Source organism: Lagenorhynchus albirostris, chromosome 19 (assembly GCF_949774975.1).
Source record: "Lagenorhynchus albirostris chromosome 19, mLagAlb1.1, whole genome shotgun sequence".
Classification (NCBI taxonomy): domain Eukaryota; kingdom Metazoa; phylum Chordata; class Mammalia; order Artiodactyla; family Delphinidae; genus Lagenorhynchus; species Lagenorhynchus albirostris.
Genome location: NC_083113.1, coordinates 13,294,004 through 13,320,762, shown reverse-complemented (window position 1 = coordinate 13,320,762; position 26,759 = coordinate 13,294,004). Strand labels below are relative to the sequence as shown.

The 26,759-nt window shown below is 55.4% G+C and overlaps 2 protein-coding genes and 1 pseudogene across 6 annotated transcripts; 2 read left to right on the top strand and 1 right to left on the bottom strand.

The window, feature by feature from the left end:
- Positions 1 to 484: 484 nt before the first annotated feature.
- On the top strand, positions 485 to 9,669 carry RAB4B (RAB4B, member RAS oncogene family). 3 transcript variants are annotated; one of them, XM_060129645.1, is made up of 8 exons: positions 485 to 635; positions 1,766 to 1,846; positions 2,126 to 2,240; positions 4,031 to 4,093; positions 4,176 to 4,330; positions 5,984 to 6,079; positions 6,168 to 6,298; positions 9,283 to 9,669. In XM_060129645.1, the coding sequence occupies exons 1-7, from the start codon at positions 620 to 622 to the stop codon at positions 6,281 to 6,283; spliced, it is 642 nt and encodes a 213-aa protein (XP_059985628.1). In that variant the 5' UTR covers positions 485 to 619; the 3' UTR covers positions 6,284 to 6,298; positions 9,283 to 9,669. The 3 variants fall into 3 exon arrangements, with proteins under 3 accessions (XP_059985628.1, XP_059985629.1, XP_059985630.1); XM_060129646.1 differs by lacking the exon at positions 4,031 to 4,093; XM_060129647.1 differs by lacking the exons at positions 485 to 635; positions 1,766 to 1,846 and having other exon boundaries at positions 3,969 to 4,330.
- Positions 9,670 to 11,068: 1,399 nt separating this feature from the next.
- Positions 11,069 to 19,252, top strand: EGLN2 (egl-9 family hypoxia inducible factor 2). 3 transcript variants are annotated; one of them, XM_060131837.1, is made up of 6 exons: positions 11,069 to 11,221; positions 12,259 to 13,322; positions 17,416 to 17,535; positions 17,975 to 18,111; positions 18,294 to 18,361; positions 18,621 to 18,810. In XM_060131837.1, the coding sequence occupies exons 2-6, from the start codon at positions 12,495 to 12,497 to the stop codon at positions 18,674 to 18,676; spliced, it is 1,209 nt and encodes a 402-aa protein (XP_059987820.1). In that variant the 5' UTR covers positions 11,069 to 11,221; positions 12,259 to 12,494; the 3' UTR covers positions 18,677 to 18,810. The 3 variants fall into 3 exon arrangements, with proteins under 3 accessions (XP_059987820.1, XP_059987821.1, XP_059987819.1); XM_060131836.1 differs by lacking the exon at positions 18,294 to 18,361 and having other exon boundaries at positions 11,070 to 11,221; positions 18,621 to 19,252; XM_060131838.1 differs by lacking the exons at positions 17,975 to 18,111; positions 18,294 to 18,361 and having other exon boundaries at positions 18,621 to 18,822.
- Positions 19,253 to 19,298: 46 nt separating this feature from the next.
- Positions 19,299 to 23,037, bottom strand: LOC132510257 (cytochrome P450 2F2-like; annotated as a pseudogene).
- Positions 23,038 to 26,759: the final 3,722 nt, after the last annotated feature.

Sequence of the window (26,759 nt, the reverse complement as noted above, 5' to 3'; positions counted from 1 at the left end):
ACTATTGAACTATTGGGAATGAGCCAGTTGAACCATGAGGAAGACATAAATCACAGAGCAGAGGTTTTCTAGGATTTCTTGGAAGATTATCCGCAAAGGGAAGTAGGAGGTTAATCTGTGCGTATCATGCGTACCATCCCAGTTTTCATCCTCCTTGCCTTAGAGATCAGTACGCCTCAGCTCTGGATCGGCTCCTACCCCCGCTCCCTTCTTTGCATTCGTATCCCCGCCCCCAAGTCCGCTTCTACCCAATCTGGAATCTCGACTCTGCCCACGGACTCCTGACCAAATCCGTTTCTCTGCTCGGCGAAGCGTCTCTGGCACCGCCAATCGCTCGTGTTGGTCCCGCCCCTTTGGGCCCTGCCCCTCTCTCCCCACCAGTCTGCGCTTTTGTCCCGCCCCCTGCCTGCAGAGTCCGCCAATCCTTGTCTTGGAAAGCGTGGCCTGGTGTCCCGCAGCATTAGCGGGTCGCGCCGGAGGGGGGTGGAGGCGGAAGTGGCGGCGCGGGCCCGGGGAGTAGGAAGAAGCCGGGGCTGCAGCCCGAGTGGAGCGGCTGCCAGCCGAGGAGCAGGCGCGGCCGTGTCGCCATATTGCGGCCCTAAGCGGCCGCGACCGAGTCATGGCTGAGACCTACGGTGAGGGTGGTGGGCGGAAGCTGGGGTCTGGGGTCTGGGCCCAGAAAGGATGCGGCCTGTGGGTATGGGGCGGGGCTTTATATATCAGGGGGCGGGGTCAGCTATTATGGGGCAGGGCCTAGTTGATGCTGGGAGGGGCTTAGTGGGTCTGAGGCTGAGCTTAATCAGTTTGGGCGGAGCCTGAGGGTCTGGTGTCTGGGCGAAATAGATCTGGGGCGGGATTTGAGGGAAACAGTCCTGATGGATCATGGTTAGGTCTTGAGGGAAAGGGTGAGCCTTAATGTGTCTGGGCGGAGCCTGAGTGGATGGGGCGGGGCTGATGGCGTGAATGGCAGGGATCAACCTTGATGGGCTGGGGGGACGCTGAAGGGATGCTCTGGGCCCTGGGATTACTCAGGGAGAGGTCTGGAATGCGGTTGGGGGTGAGTTGTCCTTTAGGCGGTGGGGCTAATGGCAAGGGGTGGGGTTTAAGCTTGAGAATAGGGGTAGGGCCTTGGGCTGAGGGAGGGATGGAGGGACTGAGAATTGGAAAATCTGGATGGATGGATAGATAGGAAGTAGGAGAACAGGGTGCGGTAAAAGGAGCACTGGTTTAGGGGTCAGAGGGAGCTGCATTCATTCAACAAACAGAGAAAAGCAGAGGGAACTATGCAAAGACCCTGAGGTAGGAACCAGCTTGTCATCTTCAGGGAGTAGACTAAAGGCCAGAGGCTGGAGTGGAGTGAATGAATCAGAAAGTGGTAGGAGCTGAGTTGTGGGGGTCAAGGGCAAGATTGTAGTCCTTGATGAAATGGTGAATCCCAGCTCTACCTGGCAGTAGGATCTTGGACAAGTCAGTTAACCTTTCTGGCCTCAGTTTCCTCATCTGGAAAATGGGGATAATTATTAGTATATCTCCCTCACAGAGTTTTCCTGAGGGTTGAGTTGTTGATGTAGGTAAAGACCTTTAGAACTGTGCCTGATATGTGGTAAGCACTATATAAGAATTATCCATTACCGTTGTTACCCACTGTTCTGTATCTGTCTGTGTCTGTTCTCTCCCCATAATTGTGATGTTCTTTGGATTCCATCTTTTCATGTCTATCTTTCTCTCTGCATGGGTTTCCTTGAATTTGGCTCCATCTGCTCAGACTTCCTCTTCAAATTCCTGGTGATTGGCAGTGCAGGAACGGGCAAATCATGTCTCCTTCATCAGTTCATTGAGAATAAGTGTGAGTTTCTGACAGTGGTCCTGGGAGCACTAAACTGTGGGCATGGCCATGGTGTGGGCAAGTAGGCAGCTGCCGGGGTGGGCAGGGGCAGGGCTGGCCAGAGGTACAACTCCAGAGCTGGCTGCCTGGTTCTTACCTTGGTATACGCTCTTTGCTAGGTCCTCCTTGAGCCTCAGTCACCCCAGCAATGAGAATGGGTTTGTACCGGCTGAGGAGGCCTTGGAGGACAGGGAATCCTCTGAGCCCCCACACTGCCTCTTCTCCCCCTCCCACTCCCAGTCAAACAGGACTCCAACCACACAATCGGCGTGGAGTTTGGATCTCGGGTGGTCAACGTGGGTGGGAAGACCGTGAAGCTACAGATTTGGGACACAGCCGGCCAGGAGCGGTTTCGGTAGGTGGGCTGGGCCCCCATGGAGAGAAGGTAGGGGAGAGGGGAGGAGAGAGGAGGGATAGAGGTGTGCAGAGCTACCTGGAAATATAATGACAGGAGCAAGGAGACCCTGAGAGGGCAGGCAAGGTAGAGGGAGAGAGAGAGAAAGAGACTGTGATGAGCAGGTCCATGTAGTCAAAGAAAGAAGGCGTCTTGGAGAGAGGACGGCAGAGACAATGAGAAAAAGAGATTGAGAAGGAAGCATAATGAAGAGTGAGAGGGCCAGGGAGGGACGGCAGACCCTAGCGAGACGAGACTCTGTGGGATAGACCCATGTGGCTGGAGGGACGGAGACTTTTCCCCAGGGAGAAACGAGGCCTGGAGACAAGGAGATGCTTGGGGTGGGGCGAGGGGTAGAGAATGACAGATAATGACTAAAACAGAAAAGGAAACTTGAAAGAGAGATACAAACACTCAGGAAGGGAGAGAGAAAGAGAGACAGACTGAGAGAGAAGAGAAAGAGAAGGGAGATAAGGAGACTCAAAGAGAAACAGAGGTGAGAGACAGGGAGAGTGGGACAGGGATGGCCAGAGAGATGGAGAAATGGATGTTTTGTGGGGAGAGGGAAATGTGTAGGACTCAGCACACAGTATGTCCTTAGGACATCTCTGCAGAAAAGGTGACAGACACATGGAAACCCTGAGTCTGAGAAACAGACAGCAGGGAGAGAGAAGCAAGGGAATCCAGTCCATGGGGAAGCGTGGTTCCTGGGCAGCACTGAGTAGCTGCTGAGTTAATATTTGTGTGTGAGTTCTCTGCTTGAGGTGCACAGAGGTAGAGACTGAGAGGGTGGAGGGGAGATAGGTGTACGACGTGCACGGGGCTGGCAGTAAGTGCTCCATAAATGCTTGCAGCATAATTGCATGAGTTCCAGAGGGACCCAGCCTGTTCCAGGGAGAAGCAGACAGTCGGCCACTCTGGGAAGGGGGCCTCCCCCAACCAGAGCGGGAGAGGGCCAAGCGGTTGTAGTTGTGTAGTGCTTGGCTAGGACTGGGTGAAAGGGGGATGACAGAAAATGTTGAATGAATGAATGAATGGGAAAGGGTGACGATGACAGAGCCAGAGCAACAGAGATGGAGAGAAATAGAGAATTAAAGATACACATGCACACAAGAGACAGAAAGGCACAGACCAATGAAGAGATGCAGAAAGACAGGGACACAGAGAGAGTCAAAGGTAGGAAGAGGGAATTCCCTGGCTGTCCAGTAGTTAGGACTCAGTGCTTTCACTGCCGGGGCCCCAGGTTCAATCCCTGGTCAGGGAACTAAGATCCCACAGGCCAAATGGCACGGCCAAAAAGTTGTTGTTTTTTTTTTTGTGGTACACGGGCCTCTCACTGTTGTGGCCTCTCCCCTTGCGGAGCACAGGCTCCGGACGCGCAGGCTAAGCGGCCACGGCTCACGGGCCCAGCCGCTCCGCAGCATGTGGGATCTTCCCAGACCGGGGCACGAACCTGTGTCCCCTGCATCGGCAGGCGGACTCTCAACCACTGTGCCACCAGGGAAACAGAAAAAGTTTTAAGAAATGAAAAAAGGTAGGGAGACTGAGGCGGCGGCTGGCAGCTAAGTGCGATAGAGATTGAGGGAAACAGAGAGACCGCAAGTGGGAGAAACTGTAGACCATGGCCAGGTTTAGGGGGATGGGCCAGCAGTGAAGGGGGGCCTCCGAACCACCAGTCTCTCTCCGCAGAGGGGGGCAGTCCTGGGGCACACCCCAGCCTCGGGGGTGACTGGGTCCCCCTGGCCCCACAGGTCGGTGACACGGAGTTACTACCGAGGGGCGGCTGGAGCCCTGCTGGTGTATGACATCACCAGGTGGGTGCACGGAGTGGGGCGGGGTGGGGCCTGGGCTGCCCCCCACCCACGTCCGCCTCCCTCCTGGCTCCCTTCTCCACAGCCGGGAGACCTACAACTCGCTGGCCGCCTGGCTGACGGATGCCCGCACGCTGGCCAGCCCCAATATCGTGGTCATTCTCTGTGGCAACAAGAAGGACCTGGACCTGGAGCGTGAGGTCACTTTCCTGGAGGCCTCCCGCTTTGCCCAGGAGAACGGTGAGGGCTGGGCGGGGGGGCTATACAGTGGGGCCCATGGGCCTGCTGGCTCTCTGTAGCTCTGCCCAGCAGGGGGATGTGGAGATTTAGAGGTCTGGGTTCAAATCTGGGTGTGGCCACATTGCGAGCTGTGTGACCACGCTGGTCCTCAGTCTCCTCATCTGGAAAGCTGGGATCACGGCGTTTCTGCTTCACATAGTGCATGACGGGTAAGGGATGTGGTCCATGGGGACTTCTCAGCACTGCCTGGATGGATGGGTGCTTGACTCACGGTGGCTGCTAAGAAGGTTTTGACCACTGTGGGGAGGCAGCACAGGGTATTGGTATAAGGTGGAGACTGCAAACTCTGATGGCCCTAGGGGACAGGTACATTTTGTGAGCAAAGGAGAGGGCACAGGGTAGATCCCAGGTTAGCAGGCACTGGCATTAGGGGAGTAGACGAGACTGACAGCCACATCGAAAGGTATGCAAGGATACTATCATCAAAAAGACTACAAATAACAAATGTTGGCAAGGATGTGGAGAAAAGGGAACCCTCCTACACTGTTGGTGGGAATGTAAATTGGTGCAGCTACTATGGAGAACAGTATGGAGGTTTCTCAAAAAACTAAAATTGAACTACCATGTGACCCAGCAATCCCAATCCTGAGTATAGATCTGAAAAAAACAAAAACACTAATTCGAAAAGGTACACGTACCCCAATGTTCATAGCAGCATTAGTTACAATTGCCAAGATATGGAAGCAACCTAAGTGTCCATCAACAGAGGAATGGATAAACAAGATGTGGTATATATATTTTATATATATATATATATATATATAATATAATATATATATTATATAATATATATATACACACACAATGGAATACTAGTCAGCTGTAAAAAAGAATGAAATAATGCCATTTGCAGCAACATAGATGGACTTGGAGGGCATTATGCTAGGTGAAATAAGTCAGACAGAGAAAGACAAATACTGTTTGGTATCACTTATATGTGGAATCTAAAAAATAAAACAAACTAGTGAATATAACAACAACAAAAGGTAAGCAGGTCTAAACTCATTTGAAAACATCATGTTGGCCAAAATCTGCCGGCCTAGGGTCTGTCCATGTTCCTTCAGTTTGTAACCTGCAGGTTTAGAGGATTTGCCATCAGAAAGATGTGGATTTGAATCCTGGCTCTTACTTACTGTGAGATGGCTGTCACATGACTGGTGGGTGGTCTGTGATGGGCCTGTGCTAGATGGTGCTGGGGACACAGTGATGAAGAGAGCCCTGGAGCCAGCTGTCATGGCCTCACAGTCCGGGGGGCAGGGGGAGGACCATTTCCAGATAGTGACAGCCCGAAGAGGTCAGGGCTGGGAGTGGGGAGGCACAGGGGTCTGTGGGAGCCCAGAGGAGGAACCTGACTCATCCTGGGAGGTCAGGAGGACTTCCTGGAGGAGGAGATGTGAGCTGAGCTCTAAAGGAAGAGCTCGGTGGGTACCTGGGGAAGGGGGCATTCATGGCAGAGGAACAGCATGTACGGAGGCCCAGATTGAAGGCAAAGGTGGAACGTTTGAGGAACAGAACGAGAGGCAGCAGGTCAGAGTCGGAGTGGAGGATGGGGACTGACTGAGACCCTGACCTTCCGAGTGTCTGCCCCCCCAGAGCTAATGTTCCTAGAAACTAGTGCTCTCACGGGTGAGAACGTGGAGGAGGCTTTCCTGAAGTGTGCCCGCACCATTCTGAACAAGATCGACTCAGGTGAGGCCCCCAACTGCCCGGAGTGGGAGTGGAAGGCAGGGTCCAGAGGACTCCAAGGGACCAGTCCTCACCTCTCTGCTCCCCCCAGGTGAGCTTGACCCCGAGAGGATGGGCTCCGGCATTCAATATGGTGACGCCTCCCTTCGCCAGCTGCGGCAGCCTCGGAGTGCCCAGGCCGTGGCCCCTCAGCCCTGCGGCTGCTGAGACCTGCAGAGCCAGGTGGGATACTGGGGACTCGGGCTGCAGGGCTGGTCTCCTGACAAAGGGGAGTACGGAGCAGAGACAGAGACACAGAAAAGGAGAGATGACAAGACAAACAGAGTGAGGAAGAAAGACACAAGAACACTTGAGTTAAAGGGGCCATCTTCCCGGCCCTGGGAAACCACCCGTCCTTCCCATCCCACCGCCAGCTCTCTGCCCTGCATCTCTGACCCTCCCATTCATAATTCATCAAATGTTTGTTGAGTGCCTCCTCAGCGCCAGGCCCTGTTCCCAGCACTGGGGCTCTAACAGTGGGGAAAACAGACAAAAATCCCTGCCTTCGTGGAGGAGATGGACAATAAACAAGATACACAAGCAAATTGTATAGTAGGTAGGGCGATAAGAGCTATGGAGAAGAATCAAGGAGGGAGGGGCGGCGGAGGAGTGGAGTGTTAAATAGGATGATGAGCGGAGGCCTCACTGAGAAGGTGACATTTGAGCAAAGACCTGAAGGAGCTGAGGGAGGGGTCATGTGGGGACCTGGGGGAAGAGTGTTCTAAGCAGAGAGAACAGCCAGTACAAAGCCCTGAGGTAGGGCCCTGCCTCCTCCCCTGGGTGAGGAAGTCCAAGGAGGCCAGTGTGGCTGGAGTGGAGTATGTGTGCGTGCGTGCGCGCACGTGCGTGCCGGGGAATAGGTGAGCTGGAGATGAGGTTGGGGTGGGAGGAAGCAATGAATTAGGGCCCTGTGAGCCACAGGAAGGACTCTGGCTATACGCTGGGTGGGATGAGAGCTATAGGAGGGCTCCGAGCAGAGAAGGGACAAGATCTGATTCAGGTGTTCACAGGGCCCCTCTGGCTGCATATAGAGGACAGACTGAAGGGGGCAGGGGTGGTTGCCTGGAGACCAGTGAGTAGGCCACTCCAAAGTCAAGGTGAGAGACGATGGTGGACAGGATCAAAGTACCTTCCCTGATCTGTCTCCAGGCTTGTCCCCTCCTCATGTAGTCACTGGGTCTTCCTAAAGCACAAATCTGATTCCTTCCCTCTCTTTTCGGGTAACCTCTCCCCCTCCTCCAGGAAGCCATGCTTGTTCCCCTGTGCTTGGTCCAAAGTCCTTGACAGGCTTGAAAGTTCCTACAGGATTTGGTCCTAGCCCCACCTCTCGCGGGTGTGTATGTCTTGACAATTCTTGTCTCTGTGCTTCATGCCCACCCAACCCTCCACCCCACAGCCACTGGCAGCTCCAGGATGGCTGTGGAGCAAAGTGTTTAGACTTTGGATATATGTACTTAGAGAGCAGACCCAACATAATTTCCTGATGAATGGGTATGGAATGTGAGAGAGGAGTCAAGGATGAGCTCTTTGGGCAGGGCTCTTTTCCTTCCAGGCCTTTGCATCTGCTGTGCCTGTGCTCCCTTCTGGCACCAACTCCCATTCATCATCAGGTCTCTACTAAAATGCCTCTTCCTGCAGGGAACCTTCATAGGCTTCCCAAGTGGGGGCACTCCCTCTAGATGGGCAGTCTCACAACTGCCCCTCCTTTGCAAAGCGTTCAACTGACAGAGCTGGTCATTGTTATCTGTATGGTGTTTGTCTAACCCATCTGAGAAGGTGACAGATCACAGACTCCAGAGCTGGGCTGCCTGCATGTATACTCCAACTCTGTCACTTCATAGCTCTGGGCAAATTATTTAACCTCTCTGGGCCTTGGTTTCCTCATCTGTAAATGGGGCTAATGATAGTACCCACCTCAATGTGAGTGTGGAGAAGATTAAGTTAATTCATGTAAAGTGCTTAGAACAGGGCCTGACAGTCAGTAAACGAAAATGCTTAGAACAGGGCCTGACAGTCAGTAAACTAAGACTTGATAAACGAGGCCTGTTTATTATTTTTCTTCTTCGTGTCCATTTTAAAGACTCTGGGCTATGTAGAATCAGATGGGTGTGTACTCTTCGCCTCAGAGCTTAGTTTTGAGTCTGTTTCAGGGTGTTCCCTCAGTGAATCAAATGTAGTAAGACTGCATTTTCAAACTCTGTTGATTGCACTCTACAGGAGGAAATATACTTTATTTGTTGATCTAATACAGTCACACACGTATAAAACTAAAACACGTTCTTGTATTAATATTCTTTCTCTTAAAATTGAGGTGAAATTCACACAACAAATTTAGCCATTTTAAAGCGTACAATTCAGTGGCATTTAGTACATTCGCAAGGTTATGCAACCACCACCTCTGTCGAGTTTCAAAGCATTTTCATCACCCTTAAAAGGAAACCCCATACCCTTTAAGCATTCATTCTCCATTCTCCCCAGAGTCTGGCCCCCACCCATCTGCTTTCTGTCTCTATGGACCAATATTTGAAGCACTCTGAAATTTTCTTTCTTTTCTTTTTTTTTAAATATGTTAACATTTTAATTTTTATGGTATTTTCTATTTTATTCTGTTACAACAATTGCTCAAGGCCCACCAAACTGATTTCCCAACCCACTAATGCAGTTGTACACATTGGAGTCACCTGGAGAGCTTTAAAAGATACTGATGCCCAGGTCTTACCCCAGAGATTCTGAAGTGATCTGGGGATTTCTAGAAGCTCCCAGGTAATGCTATCTGCAGATAACTACAAAACAGGAAGTGGTGTGTCTCCTCGGTTTGGAAAACACGGGAATGAGACCTAGAGCCTGGATGATCCAGGAACATAGAGGAACACAGAGGTGCAAAGGTGGGGACACAGAATGTAGACACTGAGATGCCCCTCTACAGACTCAAGGAGACAGCTCTCTGAGGCAAGTAAGCAGGGAGATGCACGTGCCCTCAGCTCTAGAGCCCCACAGTACCTGCAGACAAGAAACAGAAAGTCAGACAATGTAGAAACTTTGGGAGAAAGAGAAAAGTATGGACAGACAGGCACAGTTAGGTGGGCAGGAAGATACCCAGAAATGAGACAGAGACACCAGCCGACAGATCCAAGATCCCTCCAGTTCATGGCACACTTTTCTTTCAGCTCACCCGTTCTCCAGGACCAGCCCTGTCCTTCTGGCTGGGGCCCAGACCCAGGCCCTGGGAGACTGAGCCCCTTACCTTGACCTGGCCCCAGAGAAGCTGCCCCGCCACCTGTCCCCCTTCCCTGGCCTGGTGGGGCCTGGCTGAGGGGCAAGACTGAGCCATGGGGGAAGGGGGAATCCGTACCTGCTGCTGCTTCCTCTGTCTTGGCTAACCCCTCTTCCCCCTGAACCCCTAACTATACTCAAAGAGTTTCCAAAGCCCGAGACCAGGGCCATTTGGCCTCAGCTCCCCTGGCCCTGCCACTGCGAGTACGTGTTATTTATTACCTTACCTGGAGGCCTGTCCCGTCCCCACCCCACCCCCATAAAGCATTGTTTACACCTGTGTCATAGCCTCTGTCATTTTGGGGTGGTGGGGAGTGGGGGGGAAAAGAGGTCACTGACGGTGTTTGGGGGCCATGTTTTTGGGTTGGGCATGGTACGGGGGTCCACCATGACTCCATGGCTCAGATGTATGTTGTAGAGGGAGTTTGCCCACATACGTAACGTAACACTAATGTCCCTGTGTTTGCAATGGGTGTGATGGGATCCGTAGGAATGTGTGCTGCTTGTGTGTGTGACACTGTTGCTTATGACTACTCTGTGTCCTTGGTGATTGTGTCTGTAAGACTGGCGTTGTTTGGGACACCAAAGCTAGGGAATGAGAATTCAGGCCTGTAGTTGAGCCCTGGGTCTGGGCCCGGTGGGTGATAGCTATGCATGTCTGATGCCTGAAAGTCTGAGGCAGTGTCTATTTGGTGTGTAACTGTGTTTGTGTGCCCCTGAGGTCTGTGTGTGTTTTGCTGTGAATTTGACTCCTTTGATACACTTGTGTGTGACCATGAACCCTGTGTGTGCCCCTGAAGACTGTGTGGGCTTTTGTGTCACCGGGACTCCTGTGCATATTTGAGATCAGTGTGTTGCCTCCTGTGTCCAGGTGAACCTCTGACACCCGCACATGCTCTGCCAGGGACAGGTGCAGCCCACTGAGGACACTCCCAACTGCTCTCCCAACCCCAGTTTGGCCTTAAACCACCCTCACGGGAGGCCTGAGTCCCTGCTCAGCCTGGGTGCTGGCGGAGGGGGTGGGGCATTTAAATGACCTCATCTGCATAGTCCTCCCAGGTCAGGTCGTCCAGAGACTCGAGGCTGTCATGCAAATGTCTTCTCTGAGTAGCTTTCCTAGGTTGTTTTATTCGGGTGCCACACAGTTGTCCCGATGGGGCAGGGTGGCGCGAGTCAGAATGTTTGCACGTCCCTTCTTGTTCTTCTTCCCTTCTCTCAAGGACGTTCCGCTCTTCTTTTCCTCCGTTATAAAAAGTCCTTATGTAAATTACTTACTGTCGTGCAAATTTACATACATTTCCCAACTAATTGCTCAGACGTTTCTCAATATTCCTATTCTTGGGCTGTGAGAAGGCGGAGCTGTCCATGTAAATAATACCGATGATCTGTATGCCTCCCCTACCCTGCTACTCATCGTTCCGCCGCGTTCTCGGCTCCAAGGGGGCGGTCCTGTCTATGTAAATAGAGTTATTTGCATGCCCCACCCACTCGCTTGGCATAATATGTGCCGAAACTCCCCCACCGGATCCAGCCCTTCCTAACTGCGTTCCTCCTCTCGCGCAGAAGGGGCGGAGCGGAGAGTGCATAAAAACCTTGTGTCGGCGACTGATCCGTTTCCCCTTTCTCGAGGGAGAGGGTGTTCTGAATTTCCTCGCCCCGCCCCGCGCGGCTCGCGCCTGCGCAAGCCCGGTCTCCTACGCCCGGATGCGGTCACGTGCCCACCGGGCGAGGCGGGGGCGGAGCGTCGCGGGTGGTGGGGGCGGGGTATGGCGCGCTGTGCGGCGCAGGGCGGCTGGCACAAACGGCGGCGCCGGGGCCGGAGGAAAAACCTCGGTGAGGAGACCGCGGGGAGGGCATGGAGCGGGGCGGAGAAGGCGCTTGAGGCCGGGCGCCGGCGCGAGCCGGGCGGGGTGCGGGGGCGCGCGCCCAGCACTCTGTGGCGAAGCCTGGCGACCCTGGGGAGGGGAGGGTGGGGGTGGGGCGTGGGGGAGGGAACGCGCTCCGGGCATGTTAAACGCCGGCCGTTGGGGGGGTTGGGGGGGGAGCAGGGAGCGGGCGGAGGGGGAGGGGAGGGGTGGGGACACGGGGTTCCAGCGGCCCTTAGGCCTTGTCTTCGTCTCCTGCTGTGCCCCGAGGGGCCCCGGGACCCGCACCGAAGGGACTTGGGAGGGGGGCGCTTTTTCCGTCGTCCTTTCCCCGAGTGCATGAGCCCTCCTCCACCCTTCCCTCTGTCGCTGTGGACCCTGCTCCCACGGGTCCCTTCCGTCTGTCTGTCTCAGGACCTCCCTTCCGTCTGGGTGTGTGTCAGCCCCTAACGGGCTTCCTCCTGTTGGGCTGGGTTCTGCCCGGCTGTCTCAGGCCCACCCTCCCTGCTCTTCTCCGGTGTGTGTTTCTGTCTCTGGACCCCCCAGTTTTCACGGTCTGTAGATCCCCACATTCCCTCTGTGTCTTCCAGGCAGATCCCCCCTCTCGCCCCCACCCCCACCCCCAGTCTGTTTGTTTCTAACTCTCCTACTTCCCACACCGCCATCCTTTTCTACTTAAAGTCCCCTCCTTCTTTTCTGTCTGTGGGTCTGTGTCTGTCTGGGGGTGTCTCTCGCCCACAGCTCCCACTGCAGTCCTCTGCCTGTGGATCAGCTACCCAGTCTCACCCCTCCAGCTGCCCCCTTATTGCCCCTTGTCTCTTAGTGATTCCACCCAAGTCCCAGAGTCTTTTTCCCCACGTGGCCTCAGGTTTTGGGGTCTTTATAGCTAAGTCTTAACTATCTACTGCCCCTGCCACTCCCCACCCTCGCCCAGCCCTCTTCCCTGTAGCTCTTCTCACATTCCTTTTTCTATCTCTCTCTCTCTCTCTCTGTTTCTCTCTCCAGCCACCGTGACAGGTCCCTTCCCAAGCCCCTAGGGACAGCAGAGGACTTGGGGACCAGCAAGCACCCCCAGGGCACGAGAAAAGCCTCTGCCATCTGCCCTGCCTCATCCTGCCCCACGCCAGGCCCAGCCGCCCCGGCCCCCGGCTGCATCAAGTGGAGGAGGAGGAGGTGGAGGAGGGTGGCACCATGGGCCTGGGCCGTGCCCTCCATGCCCGGGGGATGAAGACACTGCTGCCATGGACAGCCCGTGCCAGCCGCAGCCCCTGAGTCAGGCTCTCCCTCAGTTGCCGGGTTCGGTGTCAGAGCCCTTGGAGCCTAGCAGGGCCAGGATGGGGGTGGAGAGTTACTTGCCCTGTCCCCTGCTGTCCTCCTACCACCGTCCAGGAGGGCCTGGTGAGGCCTCGGCGGGGAGTGGGACCCCCAGAGCTACAGCTACTTCCACCACAGCCAGCCCCCTGCGGGAGGGCTTTGGTGGGCAGGATGGCGGCGAGCTGCGGCCGCTGCAGAGTGAGGGTGCTGCGGCACTGGTCACCAAGGGGTGCCAGCGACTGGCAGCCCAGGGCGCCCGGCCCGAGGCCCCCAAACGGAAATGGGCAGAGGATGGTGGGGATGCCCCCGCCCCCAGCAAGCGGCCCTGGGCCAGGCAGGAGAACCAGGAGGCAGAGACAGAGGGGGAGGGCTGCAGCAGTGGCAGTGGTGAGGCCAGCGCTGGGCTGAGGGAGGAGGTGCTGCCCGCTGCACCTGAGCGCCTGGCCCTGGACTATATTGTGCCCTGCATGCGGTACTATGGCATCTGTGTCAAGGACAGCTTCCTGGGGGCGGCGCTGGGTGGCCGAGTGCTGGCAGAGGTGGAGGCCCTGAAGCGGGGCGGGCGCCTGCGTGATGGGCAGCTAGTGAGCCAGCGGGCTATCCCGCCACGCAGCATCCGTGGGGACCAGATTGCCTGGGTGGAAGGCCATGAGCCAGGCTGCCGAAGCATCGGTGCCCTCATGGCCCACGTGGATGCTGTAATCCGCCACTGTGCTGGGAGGCTGGGCAGCTACGTCATCAATGGGCGCACCAAGGTGAGGCTGCAGGGACCGGGTGGTGGGGTGGGGGGCTGCCCAGCACTTGTTGGATGCCTAGTCTTCTGAGCACCAGTGGGTTTGGAGATAGGCTTCTGGGGTCACAAAAGAGTTCAGGCAGCTCTGGCGCAGGGACTGTTGGAGCTCACTTTGGGCTCTCACTCCCTGTGGCCTTAGTTTGTGTACCTGTAAACCGTGGGTTTGGCCCGTAGTCACCATGGTTCTTGACCTTGCCAGGGATCCTCTTGAAGAACCTGAGGAGAGGTGCTGACAGTCATAGTCCCACATCTGTGCATGGGCCATGGTGGGGTTCACAGCCACCTGATGTCTGTTCCTGGATCCTAGACCAAGAATGTTCAGTGTAGACAGGCACGGGTTTCTCCCTCTGCCGTCTGTACCTGTCTGTCTGCCCCTGTCTTTGTTCTTCCCTGTTCCCTTATTTTTTCATGTACTGGAGTATGTCTAGTCCATCCTGTCCACTGCCTGTCTTTGGTCTGTCTGTTCTGCCTCCCGGGTAGGAGAACCAGAAGGTGGAACGGGGAGGGGGGCAGTGGTGAGGCCAATGCCGGGCTGAGGGAGGAGGCACTGCCCACTGTGCTTGGTTCTGGGCTGCATTGTGCACTGTATGCCATACTGTGGCATTTGCATCATGGACGGCTTTCTGGGGGTGTCTGTGTGCTGGCCCAGGTGGAGGTTATGTCCCCATCTTTCCCATCCCAGACCCTGTCCTCCATCCTGTCTGTTCTGTCTCTCCATCACTTTATCCTTGTCTGGCTCTGGTCTGTTTCCTTGATCCTCTGCCGTTGTATCTTTTCTTGGTCTCTTTCTCTTGTTTTAGAGTAGCAGTTATCTTTTTTTTTGGAACCTGGGCCTGTTTAAGAATCTGCCAGAAACCACAGACCCTGTCTTAAAAAAATGCTCATTTGATTGGATTTTATGGTCAGTGATCAGGGCCTTCTGGGCCTGCAGCTGCCCATTCAAGAGCCTGGGGTTAGGAGCCTGCACAAGACAGTAGTCCGTAGGGCCTTTTGGCCTGCTGACATGTTAATTCTCCTCATGGAGGGGTGTGAGGATCCTGGCCTTGAGTCCAGGGTTTGGCAGTGTTAGGACAAGGCCCGGTAGGGAGTGCCCACTGCACAGCACCAGTGATACCTGGCTGATGGCACAGACTGTGTTTTGCCCTGCAGGCATGAGGCTGTGCTCCTGATGTCCTCTCCCTCCTCCCTCAGATCCTGTCTTGGGTTCTGTCTCTGCAGCTTCCGTCTCAGGCTGGAGCTGGCTCGGGGACTAGGGCTCCCCCGGGCTGAAGCCATACTGGCTTCCCCGCCCCAGCTGGAACTTGTCCTGCTTCCCTCTCCCTCCTGTTACTTTGGTAGCTGGAGGGCCAGAGGCGGCCCCTCCCAGTGGCAGGAGAGATCAGTGGGAATCTCCCTAGCCACAAGGTGTTGAGCCCCATCTCCCCAGGGTCACCCATCCTCACAGGAGGGAGGTTGGTGGGGAGACCACAAGAGTTGAGTGGCCAAGGGCAGGATGCTTCTCTGAGCCTCTGTTTGCTCATCCACAGGATAGGAAAACCAGGTTAACTCCCCAGCTAGGCTGTGGCCATTTCAGGAGGGGAGGGGAGAGGGCGCAGATCTCTTTTCCTTTGGTGCCTTGGATGTGGTTGGGAGCAGGCCCTGGAGGGGTGGTGGGGTGGGTGTTGAGACTTTTTAGCCTTGGGAGGTAAGAACAAGCCTGGCTGGACTAAGAAGGGAGGGGAAGAGCCAACCCAGCCACTGGAGTTCCTCTCAGACCCTCCCTGCCCCCGTGAGGCAGCAACTGCAGGCTTCCTCGCCTTCAGAGGGCAACATCTGGGCTCCCTCCCCAAGCTCTGGAGTAAGACAGTGTGGGGTGGTCACGGCAGCGGGGGGGCCTCAGATCACCAGTGTGGTTTGGGCTGGTAACAACCTGCCTCTCGGTCCCGAGTGCCGCTCCTGTGCTCTTGCCTTCCTCCTCTCCCTAGATCCTCTGCTCAGCGGGCCTGCAGGTGGGAGGGAACTGGCTCCCATTGGCATCAAGGGCTACCATAGGTGACCCCGGGAGGCCCCTTTAGGAGCAGTTTGGAGGTGGGGCCTGCTGCTGTGGGCTGAGACCTGGGGTTCTGATTGGGGGTGGGGTGTGCATGCACAGTGGTCCTAGCTGCCCCTTCCTGGAGATGGAAGTGTGAGGAGCAAGTTTCCGTGTTACTCTGGTTGTTGTCCCTTCCCTTGTGGGGGCAGGAAGTAGATGCTTCTCGGGGGCCGGAGGATGCCACCCCCAGCCCCACTCCCAGGTGAGTATATGTGGGGGGAGGGGGGCCTTAAAGGGCCTGTTCCTGTGCCTACCTTCACACACACAGGAGTCCCATTCCCTGACAGACTACAGAGTGTGTCCCTGCCTGCATGGTGGGAGACCCTGTGAGGGTGCACGGGAAGGATGGAATGGAGGCCCTGAGACCCAGAGGAGCGCTTTTAATTAGCAGCTCCCTCCTTGGCACTAGGGAGACAGGCCTGGCCCTGGCGGCCAGTACTAGGTAAACAGGTACCTGTGCTGATTTTGCACTGAGAGGGATGGAATGGGAAGTCAGCCCAGGTGCCTTCAGCTAGAGGACTCGAGGTGCTCCTGGCCCTGAGACCTGAATAACAAGGGGGACGAGTGGAAGAGCGTTCAGGCAGGTGCAGAGGCCTTGAGGATGAGCTTGGCCTGGTCAGAGAAGAGTGAGGAGGATTTCGAGGCTGGAGATAGTGTGAGGCTAGTGGCCTTGGAGGCTGTGGTCAGGAGTTTGTGTTCTTTTGGGATGCAGCGAGGAGCTTGAAGGGGTTTGAGCAGTGGTGAGCTGGAGTAAAGGGCCTCTGGCTGCTGTGGGGGTGGGTTGTGCGGGAAGAGGTTGCAGCACTGGACCCCTTTCCCCACCCCACCCTCGAGCAAAACTGGCAAAATCTCCAAAAAAGTAGTGTTAGCTCCATTTCGTGGATGAGGAACTGGAGATGGGGAAGTTCCGTCATCTGCCGAACACAGCTTATGTTGCAGCACTGAGACTTGAACCCAGGAGATAGGTCTGCAGGAACACCTGGGCCCTTTTCCTCACATCACATCCATCACTTTGCTGGGTACCTGATGAGAAACAGGCCCGGAGTGGCTAGGCCCAGGACTCAGAATGGCCAGGGCTGCCTAGGGCAGTGGCGGCTATCCAGGAGAGGAGGCGAGAACCCTGGGGCTAGACCTGTGCACACAGAAGCCGAGACCTGGAACAAGGTCTGACTCAGATCTGTGGGGGTCAGGAGCCTCCAAAGTCATGTTCTCGGAGGGGTTCATGCTACTGCTGTAAACCGAAGGTCTTCATTAGCCCCATTTTACAGATGAGGCGTTTTGAGGCCCATTCAAGTGATGAGACTGTCCAAGGCTACTTGGCAGGTTTTCCTTGGAGTTGGGATTAGATCTCAGGCTCTGGTCACATTCTGGGTTTTGGTACCTGTTCAGTTGTGTAGGAGACAGATTATTTAGCGGGTATTCTTTATAGTAAGGTTAGTGGTTCTCAACATTGCTGCACATTAGGATTACCTGGGGAACCTTTAAAAATTCCAGGCTCCACCTGAGACCAAGTACATCAGAACCTCTGAGGTGGGCCTCGGTATCAGTGTCCCAGGTCATTCCAACTCTACAGCTCAAGGAGAGAACTCCTGGTGTGGGGCTGTGAAGCCACATCCCTGCACACCAGGAAATGTTTAAATTGCTTTTATCCTAGTGAAATGTCTGACGTGGGGTCAGGTTATCTTTAAAAAACCAAGCCCTCAGTTGCTCACTGCGCTGCATGTTGGCACCAGACGCGGGGGGTAGGGGCGTGAGGTGTGTGTGTGTGTTGGGCTGTTGAGGCCCAGGGGCTGAGGTTTCTTGTGGATGGAGGCTTGGCTGAAAAAGGAGAAAAGGAGAAAGTCTGGGTGCTGGAACCCTTGGAGCCCAGGACACCTGAGGAAAGATGAGGGGCTGAGAGGGGTGGGAAAGAGGAGGTGAAGGCTGCTTATCTAACGTCCCTGCCACTTAGCCTCAGTAAACGCTCTCCATCCGTCTCTGCCAGGCCATGGTGGCATGTTACCCAGGTAACGGGCTGGGGTACGTGAGACACGTTGACAATCCCCATGGCGATGGGCGCTGCATCACCTGCATCTATTACCTGAATCAGAACTGGGATGTCAAGGTAGGATGTTGGGGGTGGGGTGGCGTGCATCCGTTGCATTTTCCTTTCCCAGCCCAGCTTCTAGCATTGTCCCCTTCCTCTTCCCAACCCATGGGAGGGGGGCGGTGGAATGTGCCCAATGGGTCTTTCTGGGAAATGGGACCTACTCTTAAGCTGACTGTGCGGCGGCAGTTCCCCCTCTTTGGGGAATGGTGCTGTCTGCCCAGCCCCCCGCCTAACCAGCACTTCCCCCGCCCCATTTCCTGTCTTCTTAAGTAGCTTCCTGCCCATCTCCATGGTGATGCAGACTGCGTTGCCATTCATTTTGAGAGCCTGAGTGGTGGGAGGGAGTGATGTGTGAAGTTTTTATGCCCCCTGGTGGGCTCCTGGGGGCCGGCAGTGCAAGGCAGGGGCTCTAGGCAGGACTCCCAGCCTGCCTCATCCTCTGGCCTGCCTTCAGGTGCATGGCGGCCTGCTGCAGATATTCCCTGAGGGCCGTCCCGTGGTAGCCAACATTGAGCCACTCTTTGACCGGCTGCTCATTTTCTGGTCTGATCGGCGGAACCCCCATGAGGTGAAACCAGCCTATGCCACCAGGTATGGTCCACGCCTCCGGGAATGTGCCCAGGTGCTCCCCCTGTGCCAGCAAAGTCTTGTCAGACCCTGAAGTGACTAGGAGGCGATGGAGTGCCAAGAGGGGGCGGCTCGGGGTGGATATAGTGGCTGGAACTGAAGAAAAGTGATCTCTAACCACCCTCTGGGGCTGCTCTGGTCTCCAGGTACGCCATCACTGTCTGGTATTTTGATGCCAAGGAGCGAGCAGCAGCCAAAGACAAGTATCAGCTAGGTACCGGCCTCCCAGTGTCCCCTCCCTCAGGGCCTTCCTCTTCCGTGTACCTCCCTGGGCCTCAAGCCGCCTCATCAGTCTCACTGGATCCTGTCACTCATTTTTCCCCATCTTTGCCTACCATCCCTAGACAGTTCACTCTCCTGGTATCCCCAGCATGAGCCCCATCTCTTCTGGTCATCTCCCCTTCTTCCCAGGTTTCCTTGGTCTCTTAGTTCCGTCCCTGATGACTCAGTCTCCTGTCCCCCTTCACCCCCAGCATCAGGACAGAAGGGTGTCCAAGTACCTGTATCACAGCCGACTACGCCCACCTAGTGGCTAGCCCCAGAGCTGCACGGACAGACAGCTTGCCTGACTTCGGGAGAGCCCTGGGCCCGGTGCCGCCAGTCACGGTGCCTGCTCCTGCCCCGCCACTGCCGCTGCTTCTGACTTTGCCTCTGTTTTGCCTGGTGTGGAGGGCTCCATCCATCACTGAGGACCAAGGAGGAGGAGAGACCTCTGCTGCCCTGGGCTGGGGGCTGGGGTTGTGACCTGGGCAGAGGCCGGTGTTGGGGACTGCCATTACTGGAGCTGGGGGCCTGTGTCCTGCCCTGTCTGGTCATGCATGTCCCTCTCAGGTTTGGAGAGCTGGAAGGAGGCGTTGCCACCTCCCACCAGAATGCAGGATTCGGGGTTGGGGTGAGTCATGGCCTCTTGCTGGCAAAGGTTGTGGGGGAGTATCCCCAAGCCCCCCACTCCTCCAGCCTGGAACAGGAAGTGACTCCCCAGCCCCTTTGGCCACGGCACCTTTTGGACTAGGCTGCCGCTGCTGGGCAGGATGAAAGGTGCTGGGAGGAGCATGGGCCTGCAAGTCCTGTCAGCCAAGAAATAAAAGTTTACCTCAGAGCTGCACACATCTGACTGACTCACTCCCTGTTGGCAAGAAGACGCCTCCGTCTGCAATTCAGGGCCTTTATTGACCAAAGAGGGTAAGGAGGTCTGAGAGCCAGTGAGCAGAGGGTGGCTGAACCTGACTTCAGCGGGCCACCAGACAGAGTTGGAAGGCTGGGGGCACGTTGTCCAGGCCAGTGCACTGTGGGGTGAGGTCGATGTTGGCGGGGCTCCCCACAGGGAGCAGGCAGAACTGCTGTAGAATGGAGGTGAGGAAGACCTCGGATCGGGCCAAGCCTGCACCCAGGCACATTGCTTTCCTGGGGACGTGGGGGTGTGGAATGAGAAACCCATGCACCCCACGGCACGTCCAGGCTGGTCCCCTCTCTGCCCAGCCCAGACCTGGGGCAAAGGGCATGAAGGAGTTGTTGCTCTGGAACTCACCCTTGTCATTCAGGAAGTTGGTGGGATTGAAACAGTCTGGGTCCTTAAATTGGGTGAGATCCTGGTGTGCAGACACAAGGAGAGGAATCATGAAGGTGCCCTGGGGAGATGTGCAAGGGTTACTTGAAAAATATGCAAGTGACTATTCCACACATCCATCCAAGACCCCATTTCGAAGTCAGCGGCAAGGAAGGCCGCCTACTTTCTTGCTCCCAGAGTCAGTGCTCCGGACGCTTAGGCCTGCTGATCTCTGTTAACAGGCCCTCCCCAGCCCCTGCGCAGGATCCCCAGTCTTGGTGGCCACCTTGGGCAGGAAGTGACTGCGCAGGTGGGCCTCACAGGTGAGGGCACGCGGCAGCTCCAGCGGCAGCACGCTGAAGACGCTTTGGATCTCCTGCAGCGTGGCGTCGGTGTAGGGCAGGCGTTCTTAGTCCTCCAGGCTTGGGGCGCACATTCGACCTACTACGGGATCCAACTCCGCCTGCGCTTTGGCTGGGGCCGGCAGAGATGTGAACTACCCCAGCCTCCAGCCAACCCACAACCCTAGCCGCCTCATCCCTAGCTGTCCAGCTCAGAAGCCTACCACCTCTGGGTATTTGAGCAGAATGAGGAGTCCGTAGCGCAGGGTGGTGCTTGTGGTCTCGGTACTGCCAAGGAAGTGGTTATGCGTCGTCATCACCAATGTCTTCTGGGAAGGGTTTCCGGGTCCTTCTGTGGGTAGAGGAGCCAGGCATCTGCTGGTGGGCAGCAGGGCCCTGTACCTTATCCGTTTAATCAGGAAGCAATCGAAATTGCGGGGTTCCCCGGGCTGCTGGTTGCTGCTGGGTTTGCTGGGAGGTGAAAACTCTAAGCTCTGCTAAGTTTCAGAAGATTCCGTGGTGTGGGCCTGGGAACCATTTTAGGAGGGAGGGGAAAATGTACATCTGGGGGGACAGGAAATCAATAGGACCTTGAACAAGACCATTCGTTTCCCTATGGGGAGACTGGACCAGGACTTTGATGTTGTAGGTTCTAAAACTCTTCCATTCCAAGATTCTAAGACTGCCCCATTCTAATGATCCAATGTAGGTAGGTCCATGTACTCGGAATTTGGCATAGACTGGGCACACGAGGGAGGGATGGGGGCCGACCCTCTCACCTCACCCTATCTGGAACTCATGATGCAGAAGTTGTCACTGAAGAGGTCCAGGAGCCTCAGGAACTCTGGGTCCTCGTAGCCTCCAAAGACCACGGAACACATAACGTTAGATACAGCATTATCTAGTAGCCGCCGGGGGTCGAACGGAGCTCCTGGGAGTGGGAACATGACAAGGTCATACGCTGTGTCTCGGCCCCCACCCAGCTCTTGGGTTTACTGGCTTCATTCCACCCAAACGCCTTCCCTAGGGCACACCCACAACAGGTCCCTATCCTTTTCCGACCGGGCCGTACCAACGCTGTCCTGAAATTCGCCAAGCAGACAAGGCGCCTCTTCCAGGACACGGTCCTCGATGGTCCGCGTACCCAAGCCGAACTCCTTAAGTGTTCCAAGTGCAAAATTGCGCAGCGTCCGCCAGCGCTGCCCGTTAGAAGCCACGATGCCTGGGGGAGTGGAACAAAGAAGGGGACGGGCCGGGGAGTTAGCCACGCCCCATCCCGGAAGCATCCCGTAGTGGAGTCGACTTCCTCGCAACTCTTCGCTCTGCTTCATTTCCTGGTCTTTTGGTTGCTACCCCAGCCTTCTCGGCCCTATCCGCACATTGGCCGCACCTCTGCTGGTCCCGATTCCTCATCCACGTGCTGGCTCTCTTCGGCCTTGACTCTTAGGCTCTTCTCTTCTACTGGCTGCACAAGGATCCAGCCTCCCCCCCCCGCCATTCGACCCCTACACTGTGGCTCCTCCCCAACCTCTCTTCAGAACCCTTGACTCTATTAGGCCCCGCTCCATTTCCCCCGGTCTCGCTCCGTATCGCAAACTGGACGTTCCCGGTCCGCACTTCCGCCGCCCAGGCCTCACCGTTTCCGCGTGTGAAGCGTTCGAAGGCTGCCCTGGCCCCACGGCCGGAGAAGGCATCCGCTTGCAGCACTAATGCGTCCCGCTGCGCTGCGTAGCTGCACGGCACCACTGCAGGGCGTGGGCCCAGCCACACGGTGAACATCGGACCCCAGCGTCCAGGGAGCTACACGGAGCCGGTGCTCAGCGGGCCCCGGTCAGGGCTCCTGACCCCTCCGCCATCGAGACCCCAGAGCCCGGACCCCAGCTCCCTTCTCCTTCAGACCCAGGAGTCCAGCCCCACCGCCTTCCCTCAAAATCTAGAAGTCCAGGTCCCCAGCCCCCTGCACCCTCAGAACTAGGTATCTGGGTCCTCAGCACCTCCCCAGCCTTGAGCCAGAACAGACCTCTCTGCTCCCCGTCCCCTGGGACCCGGGAGTCGGGGGGGGGGGTTGGGGTGGGGTGGGGGGTGGCAGCGAGACTCCGCCCTGAACCAGGAGCTCAGGGCCACTGCCCCTTTTCCCTCCAGATCTAACTTCCCACCCCCAGTCTCCTTTCCCAGAAGGCAGGACTCCAGGCCCCTCACCCTCTGTCAGGACTCGGGGTCCGAGCCCTCAGCTCTGGCTTCATTCAGAGAACCAGGAGTTCTAGCCCCCAGCCCCACCTCCAGGAATCCAGAATCCTGTTACCCCACCCACTGTCTGGGCTACCTCCGTGAGTGCACGGTCCAGGTGTCCAGACTCGAGCTGCAGCAAGTTCCGCCGAAGCGGGAGCGGTACGGGCCCAGGGGTAGGGCTGCCTGCGTCTGAGCGCCGAGTGCACCCCAACCCCGCCTGGCTGCCTGCACCTCTTCGCCTCTTTGATTCCCTTGGGGTCTTGGGTGGAGCAGGGATGGAGACTGAAAGTGGGAGGGAGGGGTGGCCGCCTTTGGGATGCTCATTCTGTAATTCCCCAACCCAAAGTCTGCACCCCGCCCCCAGCCCTATCACTGCTGGCCTTGGCTCCTCCTGGCCTTTTGTGTGTGTGTGTGTGCCTGCCTCAGCCTGTCCTATTTGGTAGCCTTAATGCACTAGCATTTTCATGTCAGCATACCTGGTCAACAGGTGCACCCTCTTGAACCCCCAGCACCTGTGGGTCCGTCTCACTTGGCCTGTAGCTGTGCCTTCCTAATCCCCTGGCCACCTCTGGGCCCATGACCACTGAACGCTGTACCTTGTACTTCTGATAACTCAAAATATCCTGACTGCTAAATACACTTCTTAGAGCACTCCTGGTGATGTGTCCATTCGCCTGGCATTCCCGTGCCCTGTGCCTGTGATTCCTGGGGACTCGCACCTGAGCCCTTGTCACTTCCACACCCATTGCTCTTGGAGCTCTGTATGCCATACATGTCTCCCAGATGCTCACTCAAGTCCCCTAGCGTCCTGGTGCCCATCAGCTTGGCACTTCCATGCCTATCCTATGACTCCTGGCTGCCTTCCCATGGTTGACACCCTTGTATTTCCACACTTAGGCCCTGCCCTGAACTCCTGCCATCTCTATTCCCAATGCTCTGGCTCCCAGATGCCCCAAATGTCCTATGCCTATGCTGCTACACCCCTGGTCTCCAGTCCCCTAGACTCCTCAGTGGGCACCCCCGCCTGATGCCAGGCCACGATGGACCAGGGGCGGGGGTTGTGGCTGAATCTGTACTTGGAACAGACTGTTCAGGAATGCGGCCCACCCTGCCGCCCACCCTGCCGTGCCGGATCCAGCCTTCCGCCAGGTACCTGGCACAGGGCTCAGACCTGGGGAGACGGTGGGGGAGCTGTGCAGAGTCTGGGACAGGGCTTGTCTCTGGGAGTGTCTCTCTCACTCTCAGTCTCTGTGTTTCTCTGTTCATCTCTCTCTCTTTCTCTCTCTTCCCATTTCTCTCTCTCTCTCTCTGTTTCACTCTCAGTGCCTACCTCTGTTCATGTTTGTCTTCTCTCTTTTCAATGTCTGTCGTTTTCTCTCCCTGCCTCTTCCAGTTTGTCTTTACCTTAATCTCCCTCTGTCTCTGCTTTCCCATCTTCCTGCCTGTTTGTGTAGCACGTCTCCCTGTCAGCCTTTGTCTGCCTGGTGACTGGCAGGGGCTGAGGGGCAGGGCACTGCTCAGAGGCACTGACTCTGCAGACAGCAGGGCTGCAGCAAGCATGCCCTCGCCACCCCTCCCCCAACTCCCACCGCAGCCTCTCCGATGGATCCTCTTTCTCAGGCTCTTTTCAAGAGCAGGCATTTTGTCTTGTTCACTTCTGTATCCCCAGCACGTAAAATAGTGCTCAGCACACAGCTGGCACTCAGTAAATGTTGCTGAATGAATGCATGGCTTTCTTCATCCCTATTTCTGTCTCTGTTTCTCTCTCTCTTTTTTAATTGGAGTATAGTTGCTTTACAATGTGTGTTAGTTTCTGCTGTACAGCGGGGTGAGTCAGCTATGTGTGTACATATATCCCCTCTTTTTTGGATTTCCTTCCCATTTGGGTCACCACAGTGCATTGAGTAGAGTTCCCTGTGCTATACAGCAGGTTCTCATTAGTTATCTATTTTATACATATACGTGTATATATGTCAATCCCAATCTCCCAATTCATCCCACCCCCCTTTCCGTCCTTGGTGTCCATACGTGTGTTCTCTACATCTGTGTCTCTACTTCTGCCTTGCAAACAGGTTCGTCAGTACCATTTTTCTAGATTCTACATATATGCGTTAATATAAGATGTTTTCCCCTTTCTGACTTACTTCACTCTGTATGACAGTCTCTAGGTCCATCCATGTCTCTACAAATGACCCAATTTTGTGGCTGAGTAATATTCCATTGTATATATGTACCACATCTTCTTTATCCATTCTTCTGTTGATGGACATTTAGGTTGCTTCCATGACCTGGCTATTGTAAATAGTGCTGCAGTAAACATTGGGGTGCTTATGGTTAAAATATTATACTTCCTTTTTTTTTTTTTTTTTTTTTTTTTTGTGGTACGCGGGCCTCTCACTGTTGTGGCCTCTCCCGTTGCGGAGCACAGGCTCCGGACGCGCAGGCTCAGCGGCCATGGCTCATGGGCCTAGCCGCTCCGCGGCATGTGGGATCTTCCCGGACCGGGGCACGAACCCGTGTCCCCTGCATTGGCAGGCGGACTCTCAACCACTGCGCCACCAGGGAAGCCCTATACTTCCCTTTTAATTCATTTGGTTCCACATTACAAATCTAATCTCAAGTTTGTCATTTACTCTTAGACAATATAAATTCTTGTCTCTGTTTCTCTCTATTGCTCTATAATTCAGACTCTATTTCTCTCAGTCTCTGTCTTTGGCTGAATCCTTGTGACTGTCTCCCTTCCTGCCTGTCTCTGTTTCTTCTCTTGCGGCTTCTCTCTGGTTCTCTTTTTGTCCTTTCAGACCTCTGTCTCTCTTCAGCTCTGTGCCTCTCTTAATTTCCATCTTGACTTTACCATCTCCTTGTCTTCCTTCTCTTTGGGCATCTCTTATCTCTCCCCTTTTCTCAGTTCCTCTCTTTCTCCTCCTCTGTCTCTCTGTCTCTCTCACTCCCAATCTTTGGTTTTCAGGATCTCTATGTATCTCTCTATCTCTGTCTGTCTCTTTCTCTTCGTCATGTGTTTCTCTTTCGCATCTCTCCATCTTTCTTTCTCAGGACCTCTGAATCTCTCCTTTCCCCCCTCCACCTCTGCGTCCCTGCCTGGGCCCTGGGGCAGACTCTGTGCTTGGCCTGTGGTGGGAACAGTGTGGGGATTAGGGAGCCACCACCCCATGTGGGGGCCACCTATAAGCCTCCCTCCAGCCAGGCCCATACTCAGCAGAGCATGTCCCAGCTTCTGGGTGACCTTGGGGAGACTCCACTCAGGCTAGGGCCTTCCAGGTCACCTCTGCGCATGGCTAGCGGGGCCAGCCTCCTTCTGTCTGACTCCAGCTCAATGAAACGTGAGATGCCTGCTCCTTGAGAAAAGCTACTGTCAGCAGATGTCAGCTTGTCAAGTCCAGTCCCAAGCTGCGAGGCCCCATGCCTGGGACCGCTATCCCCACCCCAGAGGGAGGAAATGCAAGACAAAGAAACAGTCCAATGAGAGGGATGAGAAATGGGGGAGAGTTTCGGTCTTCCAGTGCCTCACTTCCCCATTCATTGCCCTTCCGCTCTTTCTCTGGTCATTTTTATTTCTTTCTTTGTCTCTGTCTTCTATTCTCTCTCTTTTTTTTTTTTTCGGTACGCGGGCCTCTCACTGTGGTGGCCTCTCCCGTTGCGGAGCACAGGCTCCAGACGCGCAGGCCCAGCGGCCATGGCTCATGGGCCCAGCCGCTCCGCGGCCTGTGGGATCTTCCCGGACCAGGGCACGAACCCGTGTCCCCTGCATCGGCAGGCAGACTCCCAACCACTGCGCCACCAGGGAAGCCCTCTTCTATTCTCTTTGCATCCCTAGGTCTCAGTCTCCATATCTCTCTGCTTTCCTCTGTGTCTCTGACTCATAAGATTTTGAAGAGCAGTGTTGGAGCCAGGTGATCTGCGTTCCAAACCCAGCTCTGCCCGTTTCTGGCTGTGTAATATTGGGCAAGTCACTTCACCTCTCTGAGCAACCTCAGTTTGCTCATCTGTAAAAATGTATAATAAAATTGCTTTGTCTCATAGGGATATTTAAATGAGGCATTTGGACCAGTGTGTGAATAGGAAGCACTAGGTAAGTGTTAGTAATTGTGATTTCTCAGCCTCTGGGTCTGTTTATTTTTCCGGGTCTCTCACTTTCTCCCTGCTTGCATCTCCATCTTTGTACAGTGCCCGGCATCTCTTGCAGACCTTTTCCATATCTCTCTAGGCTGCTGTCTCTTTCTTGGCCTTGGCTTCTCTGCCTCTGTCTTCATTCGAGCCCTCACAGCCTTTACCTTCCAGCCTGTCTCCAGGAAACAGTTTCTCCCAGTTTTTAACCGCCCTAAGGGTGAGGGTTGAACTCATCACAGCCAGGTGTCTCCCCTCTCTGCAGCCAGACCTTCCTTCTCCCCATCCTAGAGGACTATCCTCCTCCCTTTAATTCAACCAAGGCAGGTTCGAATCTATTATAAATTATTATAAATTGATACAAAATCCCC